This window comes from Centruroides sculpturatus, unplaced genomic scaffold (assembly GCF_000671375.1).
Source record: "Centruroides sculpturatus isolate CEXI.00-Female unplaced genomic scaffold, Cexi_2.0 scaffold40, whole genome shotgun sequence".
NCBI lineage: Eukaryota > Metazoa > Arthropoda > Arachnida > Scorpiones > Buthidae > Centruroides > Centruroides sculpturatus.
In genome coordinates, this window is record NW_019384602.1 from 268,511 (window position 1) to 288,867 (window position 20,357).

General features: G+C 28.5%; 1 protein-coding gene and 1 long non-coding RNA gene across 2 annotated transcripts in view; one reads left to right on the plus strand and one right to left on the minus strand.

The window, feature by feature from the left end:
• The window catches only part of LOC111625063 (TFIIA-alpha and beta-like factor), a 54,372-nt gene extending 36,322 nt beyond the window's left edge, over positions 1–18,050 (plus strand). The window contains exons 5-10 of the mRNA XM_023368094.1: positions 4,109–4,207; positions 4,889–5,012; positions 5,096–5,190; positions 5,340–5,480; positions 17,147–17,236; positions 17,308–18,050. Coding sequence (XP_023223862.1) covers positions 4,109–4,207; positions 4,889–5,012; positions 5,096–5,190; positions 5,340–5,480; positions 17,147–17,236; positions 17,308–17,415 — 657 coding nt within the window. The 3' untranslated portion in view covers positions 17,416–18,050. The remainder of the gene's footprint in view (positions 1–4,108; positions 4,208–4,888; positions 5,013–5,095; positions 5,191–5,339; positions 5,481–17,146; positions 17,237–17,307) is intronic.
• A 903-nt stretch (positions 18,051–18,953) lies between these two features.
• LOC111625028 overlaps positions 18,954–20,357 on the minus strand; it is a 34,204-nt gene continuing 32,800 nt past the window's right edge. Inside the window, exon 4 of the long non-coding RNA XR_002756675.1 lies at positions 18,954–19,084. This is a non-coding gene — a long non-coding RNA (uncharacterized LOC111625028). The remainder of the gene's footprint in view (positions 19,085–20,357) is intronic.

Here is a 20,357-nt window from a genome sequence, read left to right on the forward strand (position 1 = left end):
GAATATATCTGAAATTCTTTTATATTTATATAAAAGCAGAATAATAATAGTACTTGATTGCTCCTTGTTATCTCCTATGTTTTAGAATTAAGCACAAAATTGCTATAGAGAACTTATCACACAAGAATACTTGTTTTGATGGAAAAAGTAGACTTGATATTCTATTTTTTTTTTACAAAAGGAAATGCATTTCTGGCCATTTGCCCTTCATCAGTCCTTAATGTATAATATGGTAAAACTGGAATGATGTCTAATGATTGACTGTTGGAATAACTATCATTCTAGTATTACCATATTATACATTGAGGACTGATGAAGGACAAATGGCCAGAAATGCATTTCCTTTTGTAAAAAAAAATAGAATATAAAGTCTACTTTTTCCATCAAAACAAGTGTTCTTGTGTGATAAGTTCTCTATAGCAATTTTGTGCTTTAATTCTAAAGAACACAGTAGTAGTAATACAGTAATACACAGACCATAAAAGACTATTAATGCTTAAACAACATAATGACATAACCAGGATTAACTTCATTAGAAGACTTACATAAAAAATATAATTTTTTCGAGTATTCTTTACATTCTTTTTACAGTCCAACTTGGAAGTAAAAGCAAAACTGGCTCGAAGATATAACTAAATCTTCATAAAACAGTGAATGTAAATTATTAAAAAATGCACACAGACTTTTTATTGTAGGATTTGGAATTTTCACAATAAAACACTGAGTAAAAATTTCTCACAATATCTACTATGTCTTGAAGCCATAATAGTTGACTTCTTGGAGTCTTGGTCCTTTTGGGTATATTATGGCTTCAAGACACAGTAGATATTGTGAGAAATTTTTAATTGGTGTTTTATTGTGAAAGTGCTGAATACTACAATAAAAGGTCAGCGTTTTGATCATTTTTAACTTGTGTAAATTTTTTAATTGTATTAAAAATGATCAAAACACTGACAAAGATTTAGTTATATCTTCAAGCCAGTTTTGCTGTTACTTCCGAGTTGGACTGTAAAAAGAATGTAAAGAATTGACTCACATAAAAAATATAATTTTTTTTAAAGTCTTCTAATACTTCAAACTATTAAGGCTTTTGTTAACATTATAAGTTGTTTTAAAAATTATTACAATTTAGATAAAATGTAAATTTAAAAAATTTCTTTTTATATTATTCTTACTCTTTCAATTTTTAAAATTTCTAGAGTCAAAAACCCCCCATTTATCCAGATCAAATAGAACCAGACCCAATCCAGATTAATGAAAATCTGGATAATCAAAATTAGTTGGATATTGAAATTCAAGTCTAAAATTTCAAACTGAAAATTGTTCTTAACGATTGAAAATTAACTTACTCGCTTTAACTGACTTGAAAATAATAGGAACATAAAAATTACTCTGTACATATATTTTTACAAACAATATGTATTTTTATCATTGCAAATGTGAGATTGCTACATAGGTATGCATTAAGACTGTAAATAATGAATGTTTCAGTTCTCATGAATATCACAAAGAATAATTTCCCACTAAATGTGTAAAAATTGAAAAAGAAGTGACTAGTTAAACCAATACAGATAAATGGGGTTTGATAGGGTTTGCCTTTTGAAAACTTTTTTATAATTCTGAATAAACTTGTTTTTGTAGATAATGTGAATGCTGAACTTGCTGAATGTATATCTTTTACATTTTATTCAAGATTATAATTCCCATAAATAAACAGTTATTTTTTCAACAGCTTATGTCCGAACTATGTGATATTCACCGTATTATCAGTTTTTGATAACAATGTATATTGTATAAATATCATATAAGATATAAGATTTGAATTTTGTAAATGTAATTATTTACAGAAAATGAACTTTTTAAAGATGATCTTTAACATTTAATAATGTTTAAGAAATATTAATATAATTTTAGAAATATCTTCAAAAATGTTTCTTCTATTGTTATAAAAGTAAAATTTAAATTTTTAATCAAAATTGTTAATGTTATTAAAATGCTTAATTTCTAATTATGACAGCTTCATTGCTTTTGCATACAAGAGAATACAATTTAAAAGTTTACCATCATTTATATTATAAATATTGAGAGTGCATTATTTGAAATATTCAAAAATTATTGGATAGAATTAAAATGCCAACATTTAGTTTACTATAACTGAATTTATAATTGAATGTTTTCAGAATTATTACTTCTTAAAGAAGATTAAAAGTTTAAAAATGCTAATAATTAAAAATTAAGTAACTGTTTGATTTTTTAAAATAAAATTAACAACTCAAGTTACATAAATCTTTTGATAATTTAGTAAGATGTGTTTTAGGTTTTTTTTAATTATCAAAAGATGGATATAATTTATCTTGACTGATTAATTTTGTTAAAACATGATTGCATGGTTTGTTTGATTTTCCAACTAAATTAAATAGTAATTTGTTGTTCTCTTTATCTATAAAAGATATGATTTTATTGCAAAATCTTTAGTGTTGAAAACAAAATTGAAATTTCGAAAGCTTAAAAATTTCATAAATATTCTATGTATTACTAATGTACTCAATATAAGGATAAATAAGTATATTAAAAGCAGTGTATTTGATCAATGCCAATTATTTTAATTCATTTGCAAATTGTGTTGATGTGAATATGCTGAATTTAACCATAAGTTAAATAAATGTAACAAGAAGTCATTGGCAAGTCTGATTGATCCCTTTCTCTCTCAATCGATTTTGTCATGAGCTGTCTATAAAAATAGTTAAACTGTAAACATTTATTACAATTATTATCTGAAAATGGAATACTTTTATATTAAACTATCTTCAGTTCTAAATCATTTAATTAATTAATTTTTTGTAAAAATTAATTAATTAAAGGATCCATAGGTAAAGAATTTTTTCTAATCTAAAATTGTTTTTTTCCCCTTCCTACAAAGTTTGGTAATTTAATTCCAAGACTGAATCCATTTTAAGTATACAAAAGTGCACAGATGCAAGAGTCAATGTGTCCATGATTGTGACCAATACAGTTGTTTTCTTCTATAAACTCATATCAATCATCATTCCGACTTAGTCATTTCAGAAGTTTTATATTGTTTATATTGTTATTATTTTAATTATGGAGCAAAGAATAAACATAAAGGTTGTTGCAAGTCAAATAGAACAAATCTGACTGAAAATTTCAGATTTATAACATAATTGTGTGGAAACTACTACTTCACACCTAAGTGCTAATTCCAGCACATGAACCTTTAATTGTGTGGCAATGATGTTCCCTATTGTTCTGAATGACTGTCAAGAGGATATCGAAGACAGTAAATACTACAGATAACCAATGATAATTGAAATTTAAAAACATTTGAAATTATTTGTGTGGAATTTGTTCCAATAGAAAAAGTGAGTAGAGAATATTATGCACAAAGTTTGGATCATTCAGTTCAAAAACTTCATCAAAAAAAGAATATTGGGGAAAAAAGGAGTTACTTCCTGCTTTATGACTGCACAGCTGCTATCTATTGTGATCAAGTTTTTGACAAAGCATAGGCTTATAGAACTAAATCATTGTCCTTGCTCTCCTGATTTCTCTTTCATATAGACTATCTTTCGCCTCTTAAAATTAAATTGACATTTAAAGAAAAGTGATTTGAAGGTAGAGGAAAACATTAAATATATGACAAATAACAAAGAAATTTCTTACAGTAGATTTAAAGTTTAAAAAGATATTTCTAACAACAATGTGAGGGAGTGCAGGAATGTGAAGTTACCTCAAAGAAATTACTTTGAAAAAAAAATATTAAAAGTATATTGTGTTTCTTATAAATTTACATAATCCAGGAATCAAATTGTCAAACTTTATATGGTAAGATTTTAAATAAAAAATTTTTTAATCAGTTGAAAATCATATTTTATAGTTGTTATAAAAAGTTTTTGATTTATAAATTTTTTTGTTTTGATATTTTTAAAACAAAAACATTGAGTATTGGAGATGTATTTAAAAAATTATTTTAAATTATTGAAGATGATAATTTAAATATTTCAACTATCTTTGTGTGATAGGAAAAAAATTAACAGTTAGGGAAAGTGTACAAAAAAATTAATATTACAACTTTACTTTTTGTAATTAGGGAGAGGGTCAGAAAACTGTTGCCTTCACAATGCCACAGAAAGTAACAATAACTCTTCCTGCTCATCAGATATCTCAAGCTGGACTACAATCTGTTGTAGTAAGTTTAAAATTTTAACTATTTATTAAAAACAAATTATTTGTTTGTATTCAAATGAAAAACTAGCATTATTACTCATAATTATCATATTTTATGGCATATAAGATGGGACTTTTGCCAAAAAAGAAAAAGTCTACAAAATCACCTTGTGTCTTGTATGTTAAGTTGTGATCATCTACAGGCTAAAGAATTACCCAAATGGCCTATATAGTAGCTACAGGTAACCTCGATCTAGCCCAACTCTTGAATAAAAATGTTATTGTTAATTAAATATATTAATAGTATTATTTGCTGTAGCTAAGAAACTTTTCATGTATTCGTGATGAATATTTTAAATTTTAATTTTAATGACTTTTTTTTAAACGCCTCTTTTTTCCTGATAAATGAAAGTGTGGCATCTAAATCTACTTTTTTTAAATCAGAATATAGTAAAAAAAAAAAAATTGAAGCTGAGTGCCAAAGGTGTGAGTTGGCTTAAATTAAACACGCTAAATACTTTTTTCCCTAAATATTCTGTGCTGAAATGGGAGTGCATGTTGTATGCTGTAAAATATGGTAGTTACCAATTATTTGAAACAAGGCAGTTCATAAATTCCTCAAAATAAAATTAATATGGTTGTATGACTGTAATCAAATTATTATTTATGTATGTGTTACTTCAAATTTTCTTTTTGATTATAGTCGGGCCCTACCACATTAACTAATTTACCACCAGAGGTAGCTGCTACTCTGTTACAACAAGCTGCATTGCAACAAGGTAGCATTTTAAACACAGGCCAACAACAATCAACCACTTTGCAGACAAGTATTATGATTTTGTTTTATATTTTAAAAAAAAGTTTTTTAATTCAAATGTTTTTCAATTCAAAATGTTTTGTTATTTTACAGGTGATCAGCCAATTGCAGGTATTCAGTATCAAACATTAATATCCGATCAACGACAAAAACAGTTAGTGACACAAGCCAACACATCAACACAACAAGTAAGGCAATTTTAATCATTTATAAGTATATGTAATGTTAAGTTAAATATGGAACATTTATTATAATAGAAAATTCAAATATAAAATATTTTTTGTATATTTGATAGTAAATTTTTCTCATATTGTTTAAATTGTAATATAATTGCTAGGTAAGAACTATTACTCAAGTTGATGGCACCAATGATACTAGTGATGACGAAGAAGAAGAAGATGAATTTCGTGATGATGATGAAGTTTATGATGAAGATGGGCAAAATGAAGAAGATAATGACATTCTGGCTGAAGAGGAGGTATTGAGATTAAAATTATTTTTGAAAAAATTCAGAAGTTAAAACATTATCATCATAAAGTCATGATTATACACATAAATATTATATACAAGATGAGACAATCCAATAATGCAACTTAAAAACTACTTTATTCAAAATTTATACTGTATATAGGATACAACACTAATTACATTCTTTAAGTTTATTAGGCCACTCTTTAATGGATACAAATAGAAAATAATACAGTAAATTACAGTTGAATTTTAAAACTTCAAAAAATTGTTGCCAATGATTTGCATTTTCCATTATTTTTGTAATCATAAATTAATTTTAAAAATCACTTATTTTACATCTTTTTATTTTGAATATTTATTTGTTTTGAAATAACAACAGACCAGACATCACACTCATTGACAAACACAATAAAATCACACACATTATAGACATAGCCATTCCAAACACTCACAATGTACAAAACACATGCACTGAAAAAATTAGCAAGTACACAGAACTCGCCCAGGAAATAAGGCATCTGTGGAGGATGGAAAGGGTTTGTACCTGTCGTTCTCTCCTGTACAAGTGTGATACCACACACACTACACAAAAGCCTGGGAACATTACAATTGAATAGAAATACATACATCACACTTCAGAAGGCCACTATATTGAATACANTTTTGTGCATTTTAATTTTCATTGAGCAGTGAATTAATTAATATTGGGGGCAGATTAAAAATGATTAATAAAGCATTGTAAAATTTAGAACTATAGAACTGAAAACTCGTTACATATATTATTTTCCTGAGTTAGTAATTTAAATATATTATAAGAATATTGTAAACATGTATATTTTCCAAAAGTGTTGAAAGTTATAAATGTTAATTTTATAGCGTATGTTTGTCATTAATAAGACTATTTTAATTTAATTATTATTCTATTGTTATATTATTTTAATGGTTCTTGAGTAAGAATCATTAATATAATGAAGAATACAAGAATTATTCAATGAATCTTAAATTTTTTTTATTATTATGAACTTTTCCTACTGCTCCTTTCTTTTATGCAGGAAAATAATGTTTTTTTCTGTAGATGTAATAATTGAAAAATTTTTAGTAAGTAAACAGAATAAATAATTTGTTAAGGTAGTAAAACAGTTCACTAAAATACTGTAAAATGTTTTAAAAAATAAATGAATAATGAGCAAATATACAAATGTTATAATGAAAATTTGCACAAAAATTCTCTTTCCCACAAGTTGCTTTTGAACAAAATTGTATATACTAAATACTTGAATTTTTTTGCAATTATTTCCTCTTAAGTAACATAAATGACTTCCTCCGATAGTTATTGGAAAATAAAAATGATCTGTATTGCATGTATTTTTCTTATAGTTGCTTCTTAGTTTCAAAATGAAATATTTCCTAGAAATTTTTTTAATCTGTTACTTATCATTAGAGCAGTTCTCTATTCATATGTTTCTTTTATGCAGGAAATAAATAAATAAATTCATTTTATTATAATTGCTAAATTAAGAATATTGGGCTGATATATATAAAAAAAATTTTGGATTGATTATCTATGTACTACAAATACCATTGTATATTTTTTTTTGCAGTTTAATCTACAAATATATACATCATATCAGTTTATAACACACTCACTCTTCAGTAGATATATTTAACAAGAGAAATCATGCAAAAATATGTAGATTTGAAATCAAACAAACTGAAAAGAAAGTGTTAATACTAGCACTCAATGGTTATGGCATTACAAATAATTACAGCATGTATATTAAATTGATAAAATACACAGTAGTATGATATAAAAAAATTAAATGTTTAACATCAACCTAGGTATAACATGTTTTAATTGAGTTTAAAGTCTGATGTATGCTGATAGCTTCTATAATTGATCATTAATAAGAATAAATTTAGAAAGGAGGCTATAAGTTTATTTTTTTTTTCTGCAGAAAAGTTCTAGATTTTTGTGCCCTAGCTAAGGCATTTGTTCGTCTACCAGTTTTTGAATTTAAATTATATTCCTGGCAAAGATATTTAAAATCAGTTTTCAAAATCCATTGGGAAGACCATGACATCTTTTAAATGATTTGTGTCTTTGCGTAATATAAATAATCACTTGCAACAATTATTTTCATTTCAGCTTGACAATATTAAAAAAAAAAAGGGAAACATTTATAATATTTTGAATCTAAATCCATAAATCCACACTTTGGGATTCATCTACCGTGTTTCCCCGAAAATAAGACATCCGCAGAAAATAAGACCTAGCACAGATTTTGCTGAATTGCGAAATATAAGACCTCCCTCTGAAAGTAAGACCTAGCGAAGTTTTTTTTAGTCGTAACGGTCATCGACAGATGGTTGAAAGTGGCCGTTGGCTTTTTGAAAGTACAGCCACTGATTGGTCAGCAGACAATTACGCCACACGGCGTGATTTGCATAAGACTAAGGTTGGGAATCACAGATTTGCATAACATTACGGCTGGTGATGGCTAATTGGTCGGCCGGGAATCACGCCACATGACATTTGCATAGTGCTACGGTTCAGTAAGCCCTAATTGGTCATCGAGTCCGATGTTGACACTATAAAAAGGCGACAGTTTGACACACTGGATATACGTCACTCTCGTCTAAGTTTGACTTGGGAATTTTTTTGTTCAATAATAAATGTGAATTCTTCTTCCTGGAAAAAATAAGACATTCCCTGAAAATAAGACCTAGCGCATTTTTCAGAGCAAAAATTAATATAAGACACTGTCTTATTTTCGGGGAAACACGGTATACTGATAACAATAACCAAATGAGAACATTAAGCAGGATAAATAAGTAAGATTATAATTAGTGGAAATTCAGGTTTTATTTTATTGACTCTGACATTAAAAGGATATGTTAAAACAATTAAAAATTGTATTACTTAAAGATTTGACTGATACTGATAACACAAAAAGATAGTTTTTTGTTCATTCATTTGAAGATAATGATATCTATAACTGAATTCTGATTACAATAAGAAAAGTTTTATAGTGTGTTTGAACTTAGGTTTTGAGACTTGCTAATTCTGATAACTATAGCAATTGTAATCAGGGATTGATTACAATAAATGGATTTTACTGTATTTTGATTAGTTTCAAATCAGAAACTCAGATGCAGAAATTATAGATGAGATGATAGCATTTCTAAATATTTTTTCTACATTCTAGTACAATTAATTAAAAATTTTTAAAAATATATTATCATAGATAACCTTAAAGTTTATTAAAATTAAACACTAACATACCATGCATACAATCTTCTAGCAAATAATATATATTTGAATTAAATACAAAACAGAATGTTTTCAGTCTCTTTTAGGGGCCTACATCAAGCTTTACTGAATGTCAGAGATTCTATTTTAGAACATTTTTTAAATTTGCGAGCAAATAAAATAAGTTAAATATACAAATGAGATTGACAGTAAATAATCTTTATGCCTATATTACCTCTTAGTTTAATCTGTTGGTCATTTAGTAGTTTTTTGCCTTCGATTCAAATTAAATAATCAAATAATGTAAAGAAATTTTACTTTCATTTAATTATTAGACTAATTCATTTACCATACATTAGTATAATTTGCAGATAAGGTTTTTTTTTATTGGATATAGAAATACCTTAATTTTTTCCCCCTCCGTATTTTCATTTTTAATACCACATGGAGTTGTAAATTGATTATTGCCATATTGAATGCTACAAAACAGCAAAAGTGAAGATTGTATTGTATTATCATATATGGTATTTTAGTATTCTAAAATATTTTCAAATTTAATAGAAATAGGTTTTGTTTTAAAAAAAGTTAACTGTATATGTCACATTTATTTTTTGAATGTTAACTTGTTTTATTCAAGAATCTAATATATATATACATTAATTGAAGAGAGTTTTAGTTTGTCAGACTTAGTTTGAGTGAACAGCTGGGGGTTAAAAATACTGTTCATATATTAAAGTAAAGTTCTTATCCTGTAGGTGATGACACTGAAGAGAGATTTGAGAAAGATACAGTGGTTTGGGCATGGCAAAGGTATAATGTTAAGTCTATGGGACAAGCTTGTTGGGGTCCCACCTCCTGTTAAATGTATCCTGACCAATTTTGTGTGTTTTGCGGTTTCATTATTTTAAATGCTGAAATCAATAAATGTAGATTTTAGTTACTAAGACCATTGTTTTTTTTTTTTATCTCTCCCAACTTAACCTCACCAATCCCCACTTCTTTATAAGCCTAAAAGTACTAGCTGCAACTACCAGGCATGTGCAGCTAGTACTTTTTAATAGGCAGCTATATCATTATAACTTGTTTACAAATATACATGTTTCATAATTTAATTTATATATAATTTTTTTTTATTTCAGTTTAAATAAGACATGTTTAAAATTTAGATTAATTATATGAATTTGTAATCTAGTTTACTTGTATTCTTTTCAACCTTTTCATATATATATATTATATAAAATTTCATTCTCTAAGGGGGTGCTCTGTCAACTTGAAAACTAGGTAGTACTGAAAATGCTGTTTCATGTTTGGCTAATGTTCTTTGAAATTTGACAGAGAAAGCTTATTCATAGGATATGTGTTTAGATGACCTCTTCCAGACTAGAAGAGAAGTCATCTTTGCTTTATACTAAATAGTTGTTTTTTTTTCCTTCTTTCTTTAAAATAAAGTAATAGAAATCTTATGAAGGACATTAAGAAAAGTAAATGCACATAATATTCTAATATGTTTATAAATTCTTGTAGTCTGATTGGCTGTACATAGCTTGATTGCATATAGTGATATTCAAAGACAATCTTGTCTAATACAAGTTTTTATGCATTTGTTGTTATGAATATATATGAACTTGTTATTGACAATCTTGAATCAGGTTAGAAAATTTGTTATTGAATTTGTCATTTATAATATAAACTGAACTATACATGGGATAAATTGTGGGATGGCATTTAATTAGTAGAAATCAAAAAAACAGTCAGACTAGTTTTATATATTTGACATATGATGGAATATATAAAACATTTTTGCAAAAGTCACACTTGTAAAGTTTACATACCTATTTCACTATAATATTTACAAAAAAAAACAAAAAAACATAATTTTGTTCATTTCTTATATTTCTGCAACTTAAAGGGGAAATGTTTTTTTTATACACAATTTTCAAATAATGTTCATTAATTCAAATTTTGGTTGAAAATAATTAACATTTCCACTCTGTACTTTCTAAGCTACTAAGAAATGTTAGAAGCAGTTATAACAAGTGACATTTTACAGTTAACATTTACCTAACATTACAGAAAATGAAGTATAAAAAGTAAGCAAATTTAATTATATTTTATAAAAAATACAATGGGGCAGATTTAATACTATTGTTGGTTTTAGTTTAAAAACAACCTTGGTGTTCTTTGTCTCTGATAAAAGATGGTTAAGGTGAAAAAAACAAAATAAACATTTTTAGTTTTATTGTTTTTAAACTGTATTTGTTGGTTTTAACAAATACAAACTTAATTAATTATGATAAAATAATAATAGTCAAATCATGTTTATCTGGATCAGATGGAATGGGACCCAATCCAGATGAATGAAAATTCAGATAAACTGAAATTTGAGTCTAAAAATTCCATACTGAAAATACTTTTTAATGATTGAAAATAAACTTATGTGCTTTACTGACTTGAAAACAATATGAACATAAAAGTAACTTTTATGTTTCTATTTATGTAATTTTAATCCTTAAAATTTTTTCTATCCTTACAAATGTAAGAATGCTACATAGGTACATATTAAGGTATTGAGTTCATAAATAACATTTAAACAATCTCAGAAAAAATAAAAAATTTTCTACAAAAATTGTAAAAATTTAAATACTAATGAGTACTCAAACCAATCTAGATGAATGAAATCTGGATAAACAGGATTTGATTGTACAATACAAATAATACAAAAATTAAATACTTTTGGTATTTATTTTTTATTATTTTATGGTATTTTATTTTGGTTCAATTTGTAATGTTTGGCATTCTCTAAACTTATATTTTTTTCTTGCATTCTTAACCATTGAATTTATAGTGCTTGATAGAATTCTTCTTAACCTGAAGATGGTCTTTAATAATACCAAAAACATTCGTTTTGTTGCTTAAACGATTGAGAGTATTGTATTGTACAATACAAATGTTTGTCAGAAAGAATCAAAACTTCCACTTGTTATTAAAAAGTGCTTGTAACAGGTAGATAAAAATGTCCTCATACGGCTAATGTTTGCATAGTGTTATACAGTGAATGACAGCTGGAAACTGTTATACAGTAAAACTGAAATTACATGGTTCTTAATATTTTTTCCAGTTTCCAAGTTTCTTTTTAATATAAAAAGATCATTCTGTTCTAAAGAACTTTTTCCACTTAGGCAGGTTTGTTTTATTCAGGTTTCACTTCGGACAGATTTTACACTATTAGATTACTCAAAATTTATGATATGTTGTATATCATATGACAACGATTATATGTGATTTTCATATTATATGCTGTAGAAGAATATGATTTTAAAATTAGTTAGTTGATTAAGAATTCAGTTTTCTTAAGAATTATCAGATGATAAAATATTTCAGTAATGTTATTTCTAAACTGGTATTCTGAAAATTCAAGTAAAACATATCATAAATGAAAGTATTCAAATCTGATGCATTTAATATTAAATGAGATGTAGGCATTTGAAACATTTTGTATATGTGAAATATATTTTCATAAAATATTCTTAATAATAACATCTTGATGGTGTGATAGTTTAGGACTGTTCTTTAAAGTGGTTTTGAACAAAATTTTTTTACTAGTTTTCTCTGCATGTCTTGGGCATTTGTATATGTATATTAGTATAGTATTTTGAGACATATTTTTACTAATAGGACAATGTTGTTATGTTGCTTGTATTCTGATGATTAGTTTCAAAAATATGAGCATTCTAACAGTGAACTGTCCTGATCTCGGGCCTTAATTCTATTGAGAACTGCTGAGATAAACTGTCAAATACACAAGAATAAAGATCATCAAATTATAATTTTTTGAAGATTTAATGTTTGAACAATTTAGAGGATACAGTAAAGACTGATGGAAAATATCACATAGAGACTAGGCTATATATTTTGTTTTCTTTGGAAAAATTATTACTTTTATATCAGTAAATATCTAAATAGTAATGATAGGCTAGTGTGTTAGAAAATTTAAAATTATGTATTAAAAATATTTGAGCTAGGAATTGTAATATTTAATTATGAATAATTTTAAAATTTTACCATCTGCTTTCAACTAGATTATAATAATCTGCTTAGTAGATGTTAATTTAATAACAACAAATATTTTGAGTCTTGTATTTATCAGTTTAGATCTATAAAATTTCAACAATTAAGACAGTTGTCTTTAATCTTCTGTCCCTAATGGCCATATTCACCATTTTTGGATAATTGTTAGCTATAACCGTTTGAAACATTCTTCGATCCATGATATCGTGCAAATTAAGGCAGATATATCCAATTTTATTACTTTGTATTCATATAATCATTTATTACATGTATTCATATAATAAATGCTGTTTAAAATGATATATTGTAATGTCATATTTTAATAAGAAGCATCTATATTCAAGCTAACATTCTATATTTGGTGCACAACAGATCTTTTTAAGTCAAGGTGTGTTTGGCCTGCCAGCCCCACCTGAATAATGTTATATTCAAGACAATAAAAAAGGCAACAAACTGAAATTATTTTAGATGTAGTAGTGTTAACTGTTTATTTAATATAAAATATTTATATTAAACTGATAAATTCATTTTATGAAAGTATATAGCTCAATTTCTTTAAAGATAAAGGCGAATGATGCACATGAAGAATGAAAAGTCTTGCACTTCAAAATATATGATATATTAATACTGTATTTAGTATAAGCATTAATGTTGCGTACCCAGTGTTAAATCTATACTGATATACAAATTTCTGTAAGGAACAAATTAAACTAATTCTAATAATGCTGCCATTTCATCGGTAATTTAAAAATTTTCACCTTTTGATAAATATAAAACAACTAGCCAGAAAGGAAAAAAATCCTGGCACGTATGTGTCAGTTTGTAGTGTTAATTATTTCACATTCAAACTTAGAACGAAAGTACGGTCAGTTTATATTTCGTTCCTTTATTTGTAATCTAGTACAAGGTGTTGAGAGATTTGTTTGTTTGTGAAATAAAAATCATAAATAACTGTTTTCCAAGTAAAAATATAAAAAATCAATTTACATAATTAGCTCTTTTTGTACCAAAAGGATTAAAAACCAGTTTCACCTTCATTAACAAATCCTATATTTATGCTAGTGATTATAATAATAAAAGTTATTTTTGTGTTGAATGCTAATGAAACAGATTTTTCATTATAATAAAATTTTCATTGTAAATATTGTAAAAGTTTTAGCAATTTTTCTTATTGCAATGGAATGGTGGAGTGGTGCAATCCACTTCTGATATTGAGTTTAGCATTACGTTGATCCAAAATAATAAACAATGTCGTCACTTTCTCGTAATACTTGAATTATACAGTTTTGTGATATTAAATGCAGTTGACATTTATTTGAATTTGAAGTACTTAATATTAAAATTGCAAGTAAGAAATTGTAAATATGAATTGCTTTTAACAAAATTATATCTAGGTTAAATTTATATCTATCTAAAAATTGATTGTCATATGCCAGCATTTCTCAACCCTGCTCTGCGACGTTGGGCAGGTGGTCTGCAGGCAAATTTAAATTAATAAATATTAAAAGTGTGTTCAATGATTGTTCACTTTTAATAGTTTACTTTCAACTCAATTAATTATGTTTTTGTGTGTATTCAAGACACACTTAGAATTATTATGTTATAAATGGCACAGCATGTCCCAAATATTGGTAATCCCCACCTTGGTTTAAAAAAAAGTAGGCCTACATAGTATTTTTTCAGACATTTTACTGGTTTTTGGCTTAAAAAGGTTAAGAAATGCTGTCATATGCAATACACAAGGTATTAAAAGAGAGTTTGTCTTAAATGCAACAGATCACATAAGAATTTGTGTGAACTTTAAAAGGCTCAACTTTTATTGATCATTTACTTGATTCACATTATAAGTTGTTATGGAAAATGAGTAACAACATCTCTGAAAATTTATAGTTTTTAATTAAAATTTTATAATTTAGAATATTTGATTTTTATATTTTCATCTTTATTTAATTCACTAATTATTAATGATGTAATATAATAAACAGTTTTTAATTATTAACTAAAATTTTATGAACAAACATTTGTATGTAAAGAGATAATTTAGAAACCGTCTTAACCCTGTTTTTATAACACAGTTTTACTTCAAATATCTTTTTGGATTTTACATTTATTTTATTTATTCTGAGAAGAATAAGAATTCATCATTACTATATAAAACAACAATTCAAAGTTATGATAGATTCTATTAATCTGTTTTTATGAATTTATGGGTTTTCATTTAAAAGAAACTTCCATTCTGTCTTTAAAGTAGCTTATAATTAATTAGTTTTTTAATGAAATTTTGTTTTCTTTTGAACTTTAAAAAATACAAAAATAAAATTACATTTGATAAAATCCAGACTTAAATGTAGAAGTATCAACTTCTACATTTAAGTCTGGATTTATTCCAAATTTGAATAAATTAAATGAAAATTTGTTTCTATAAATTCAGAATTTGCATTTCAAATCTTAAATTAAAACTTCTTTTTATATGCAAGATTTAAATTTAATAACAATAAATCATCTAGTTTTTCGTACCCTTAATTTCAGTGTATTGTCACCAAACACTAATATAACTCAATTAACAATTAATATTAACAAACTTTCTTACATATAAGATTTAAAATACAGAATATAGATCCTGGCATTTATTAGTTTAGTTTTGTTCATTCTTATTTTGTTGTTTATCGTAATTCTTTTGCCAATCCGACGACGGAACGACAAAGTTCCAAAGCGTCGATCAGTAAATACGTTGTCCGGTTTGTTTATTTTTTCAAATGGTAACGTTCTTGCCCATTACTCAAAGAAGTGGACCGTGCTTGATGAAATGTTCAAGATCAACAAGTGTGGACTCTGAATATTTTTCTATAAATTCAATTTGTTTCGGTTCGAAAGCCATCGTTCTAAAAACCGGTGGACGAATGACGAATCGAGGTAGTTCGAAAACAATTTTAGTAATATAAACTTGTAGGCTTGTATATTTGCCTGGATTTTTTATTTGTCTTCAAATACAGAATCATTATTTCCAGAATTAACTATTACCAGAAAAATACTTTAATGGAGTTAAATGTACTGTACCTATGCTTAAAAAAAATTTTTATTTAGTATTTGGAACTAACTTAAAATACTATGCTTGCTTATATCAAATTGTACTTAATTATGAGAATAAATAAGTATACTCACGCTTACAAATATTAAAATAATAAAGAATAAGGTGCATTGATCATAAGCAGTTTATTCTAATATGGTGAATAAATTTTTTATTTATTAAATTATATAATGGTTTATTTCTTTTTATTTAGAGTAATTGTTTTTTTTTGGTAGATCTTTATTAAATATTAGCATTGCCTAAGGTTTCTAAATTTAAATTTTTCTGTTTAAAAAAGGAGGAAAAAAAATAAATTAATTTTGTTATATTGGAAGGAAAGAAAGGCAGATTCAGATGGTTACATAATTGGAAATTCTAATTATATGTGTAGAATATTTTTGTCTGTCAGTAGAATTGTGATAGTCAAGCTAGGATATTAGCTAACCTTCTATTTAGTTAACAAAGTGCATTCACCCATAGCCAGCCATTTTATGTATTGATGGAAAGTAGTAATAATAATTCTTTTTGAGTACTTTCCGATAGTTTTTTTTTACTATTATTACTAATACAGCAAATTGAAGATTTTTCTGTGTATTTATTATTCATATCTAACTGTTGTTTTTAATTGCAAAATACAAATAACGTGTAGACAGAGAAGTGATTTATGAGTTACATACGACTGCCATTAAATTGTCAATCAAATTACTATAAAAATTTCATTATGAGAATTAGTTACAGGTGCAATAAATACGTGTAGTTTTTAAGGAGTTTGCCGATGTCCCAAGCGGCAAAATACGACGAAAGTTTTAATTATAGGATACCGGATCATTTACAAGGAAATACGCTTTGGACGATTGGGAAACATCGATGATAATAATATAAGAGAATTTATTTTAATCTGTATTCTAAAAACGGAACATTTTTCTGTCCAGATAGATGTTTGTCAGAGGCGAGTTAACCCATTTCTCCTGGCAAATGCAACGACGACAATTAAATAACTTTAATTGCTTAATAGCATGCGACATTTGGGCAAAAATTGAAAATTAATTCAACCATTCCTTAACGTTTAGAGAAATGCCAAGTAGTGCCAACAACTGTCTCCCGGCCAGTAAACGCGACGTTTAATTAAGATAACATTTTCGAAGTTTATAAGACTTCGATTACATTTGCCGTCCGTCCAATAAACCGTACGAATTAATGCCAAATAAAAGAAATGGCGGATCGTGAGAAACGATTAAGAAATTCGTCGCTTTTTTTTTTTTTTTAATTCTAAACGCTTATTTTTCAGGATCCGTTAAATTCGGACGACGACGTCAGCGAGGAGGACCCCTCCGATCTGTTCGATACGGACAACGTGGTCGTCTGCCAGTACGACAAGGTAAGTTTCGTTTTAACGCGCCGCTTCCTCTCCGATCCTTTCTAATGTCGTCATTTCCGTCTTTGACGTAGATCACCCGAAGTCGAAATAAGTGGAAATTCCACCTGAAGGACGGCATCATGAATCTTCGCGGAAGGGACTACATATTTCAACGAGCGATGGGCGACGCCGAATGGTAACGTTTCCGGCCGGGCCGACTATTCCTCCGAAGCAGTCTTTCACAAATTATTAAGATAATATAAAACAAAAAAAAAAAACAACAAACATCGTTTGGAACATTTCGTATTCCTTGTCACAATTTCGCATCGTCGTTTACATCCCCGAAAGAGACACTCCGGCTCGCTGCTCCCGTATTGTACAGTGACAGCCAAACACATTATTATTATTATTATTATTATTTTGCTGTCCGGCTAATCACGTTTACTTTTTTTTTCTTTTGTACCGCTTTCCGTACTAACCTATTTATTGATGTTACCCCCTTTGTATTAAAGAAAGAAGTCTTCCCTTTTTTCGGTTCGTCCGGTAGACTCTCCGTAGAATTGAGTGTGATTATGTAAATATATATATCTTCGACGTATTTCGTATCGGAAGTGCCAAGTTACTGGCAATAATTTTTTTTGAAAAACAAAAATTGGAAAGTTGGGCATTAGGGTTTATTACCGTATGTAGCCTTTTTTTTCTTTCTTTTCCTCCCTCTTCCTCCTCCTCCTGTTTACTTTTATGGGATAAGAACTATTCGTGTATATGATTCTTTGTACAAATTTGTGAGGAGTGATGTAATTCGATAATAAATGTTAATATTTGATATTTAAGAGATTTCTAACGTGGTCGGAAGAAGTCAGTCCTTATTCGTCTTTACCATTACGTTACTCTTCCTTTATTAACAGTATTTATGCAAAAATCAACCATAGTAGTGCCTATTTCACACTTTCTTACAATATAAATTATAAAAACGTCTTGTGTGTGTATTTATATGTATATATACATACACGTACACGAGACACACATACGAGCATACTTATTTTTTCCCCTAGCGATCTGTGTCATAGGGAAAAGTCATATAACTTTATTTTCTGTTAACATTCTTTGTAAATTCAGTTCGTTATTAAAATTTTCGACAAATAATAATAATAAAAAAAAAAGTTTTGTTTTTCCTTCTAGATTGTAGATCATCCGAGTGAAAAGCGGCATCCGTCCTCTCCCCCCCGAAAGTGGAAATATTAAAATGGGGGATTTTTTTCCTATCGTGCGCGCCCTCTCGCGATAGTTGGCGTATAATTCCTTGCGCCATAGAACTTCCCTTTCAGAAACGGAGTCGTGGCGGTTCTCACGATAATCGACTGGGGGGAGGGAAATGGTTACGAGTCGTTCGACCGATACCGGAACCGCGTTTTTAGTCGCCCCGACAAAAGGTGGCGCTTACGTAATTTCCGTTTTGCCACGGTTTCTTTGGTCGAGTTGCAGACGGAGACGATATTTCGACCAATTACCAGCGTCGGCTCGTATGTGCGTTTCTATTATTTCTCGTCGCTCCACCCGACGACGGGCGGAAGGACTATTCCGAACATCCTCTTGGCCGCGGCCTTCCGCTCCGTCGGATGCCATCCGTGCATTTTTCTATTCGTGTTATTTATCCCGTAATGCGCCAGACAATTAGCAGTTTCCTTCCAAGCGTTTGATTGTGTCGCCACCTGGTGGCGTAAAATAATACAATTAATTCCACATAAATTTTATTTGTTAAAAAAAAAAATATTCTTTATCGTTTCATCGAGTAGGAACGGATATCTTATTAGGAATAGAGGAAACTTCGGTTTCCATCGCAGTCTTCCGATTGCCTTATTCTTCTTCCTGAAAGGAAAAAAAATCCTTGATATGCTTCTTTGATATTATTATTATTTTTATTTTTTAAAAAATACAATTCATTTAATAATAATAACTCAAAAATTATACTTTCAAAAATTAATTCGATGGGTTAAAAAAAATGTGAATCTTGTTCGGCGTTTTAAGTTAAAGAAATTCCCCCATGCCTACTGGAAAGGGAAAAAACTCTTAAGAAGTCCTACGGAGGCAAAAAATAGTCGAAAGATAATTAAAAATATTTTTTCTTGGAAAAAAACTGCGTTTCCCCGATGGCGATTCGACGAAAAAAACTGCTTAGAAAAAAAAATCCGCTTCGACATATTAGTAATGAATTTAAGTAATGGCGATTAATTTATGGAAACAAATCGAAGAATTGCAAATTACTCCGGTGGTTAATTGACTCTTATAAAAGTAAAAGATTAAATTTTTCTTTAAACTTAAGTTTTGCCTTTATTAATTTTCTTTGTGCCATTAAACTGGCGGCGCGCGGAATCGGAAAAAAAGGAAAAGAAAAATGACAAATTTGGTGGATGGCGGTCGTTATCTCGTTTGTTAATACGACAAAAGCCAAAATCGTCATCAGGTAGATTAAAGAATCTTTGCTAATTCCCTTTATCATCTTTATTTTTAATTGATAAACACAGCGGTTAATTAACATGTTTCTGGCTGCAGCGGACGAAAAAGGCAGAGACGGCAGAAGCGCACAGCGATACGTATTGAGTGTAATTCAATGTAAGCAGTCATTCTGTAAACCATCAAGGGTGACAGTTGGCTCGGTCGCACTCCGCCCCACACTCCGACTGATAAGAAATAATCCACCAAAACACTACCACTTCTTGGCGTAAGCGGTGACTTTAATCACGCGTAATGACTCTCCCCCCTTTCCTACCGTCTAATTAACTTTGGGATCTCTTGCACTCTACATATTTCACACGAGTGACACTGGACACATGCTCGGAAGGGCTTTTCCTTTAGCCGTGGGACTAATGAGGGCTGCAATTCATCTAAACGCTGTTACGGATGGCTGCCTGCGACCCCACCCACTCTAATGGATCACCCGAGCCGGGAGAGGTTAGCGATTGGTGTCATCCCGTCACTTGTCACCCTATCCGGACACCAACATGTTTTGTTTGCGGCCCGCCAGGAAAAATCGCTTCATTTACTTAGAGGTGGAGTCGCGTTAAGACGTGACATCATCCGGCCGCGGGTAATTTCCCAAAAAGATTGTAATTAAAAAGACATCCTTGGTGGGTTTTAATAG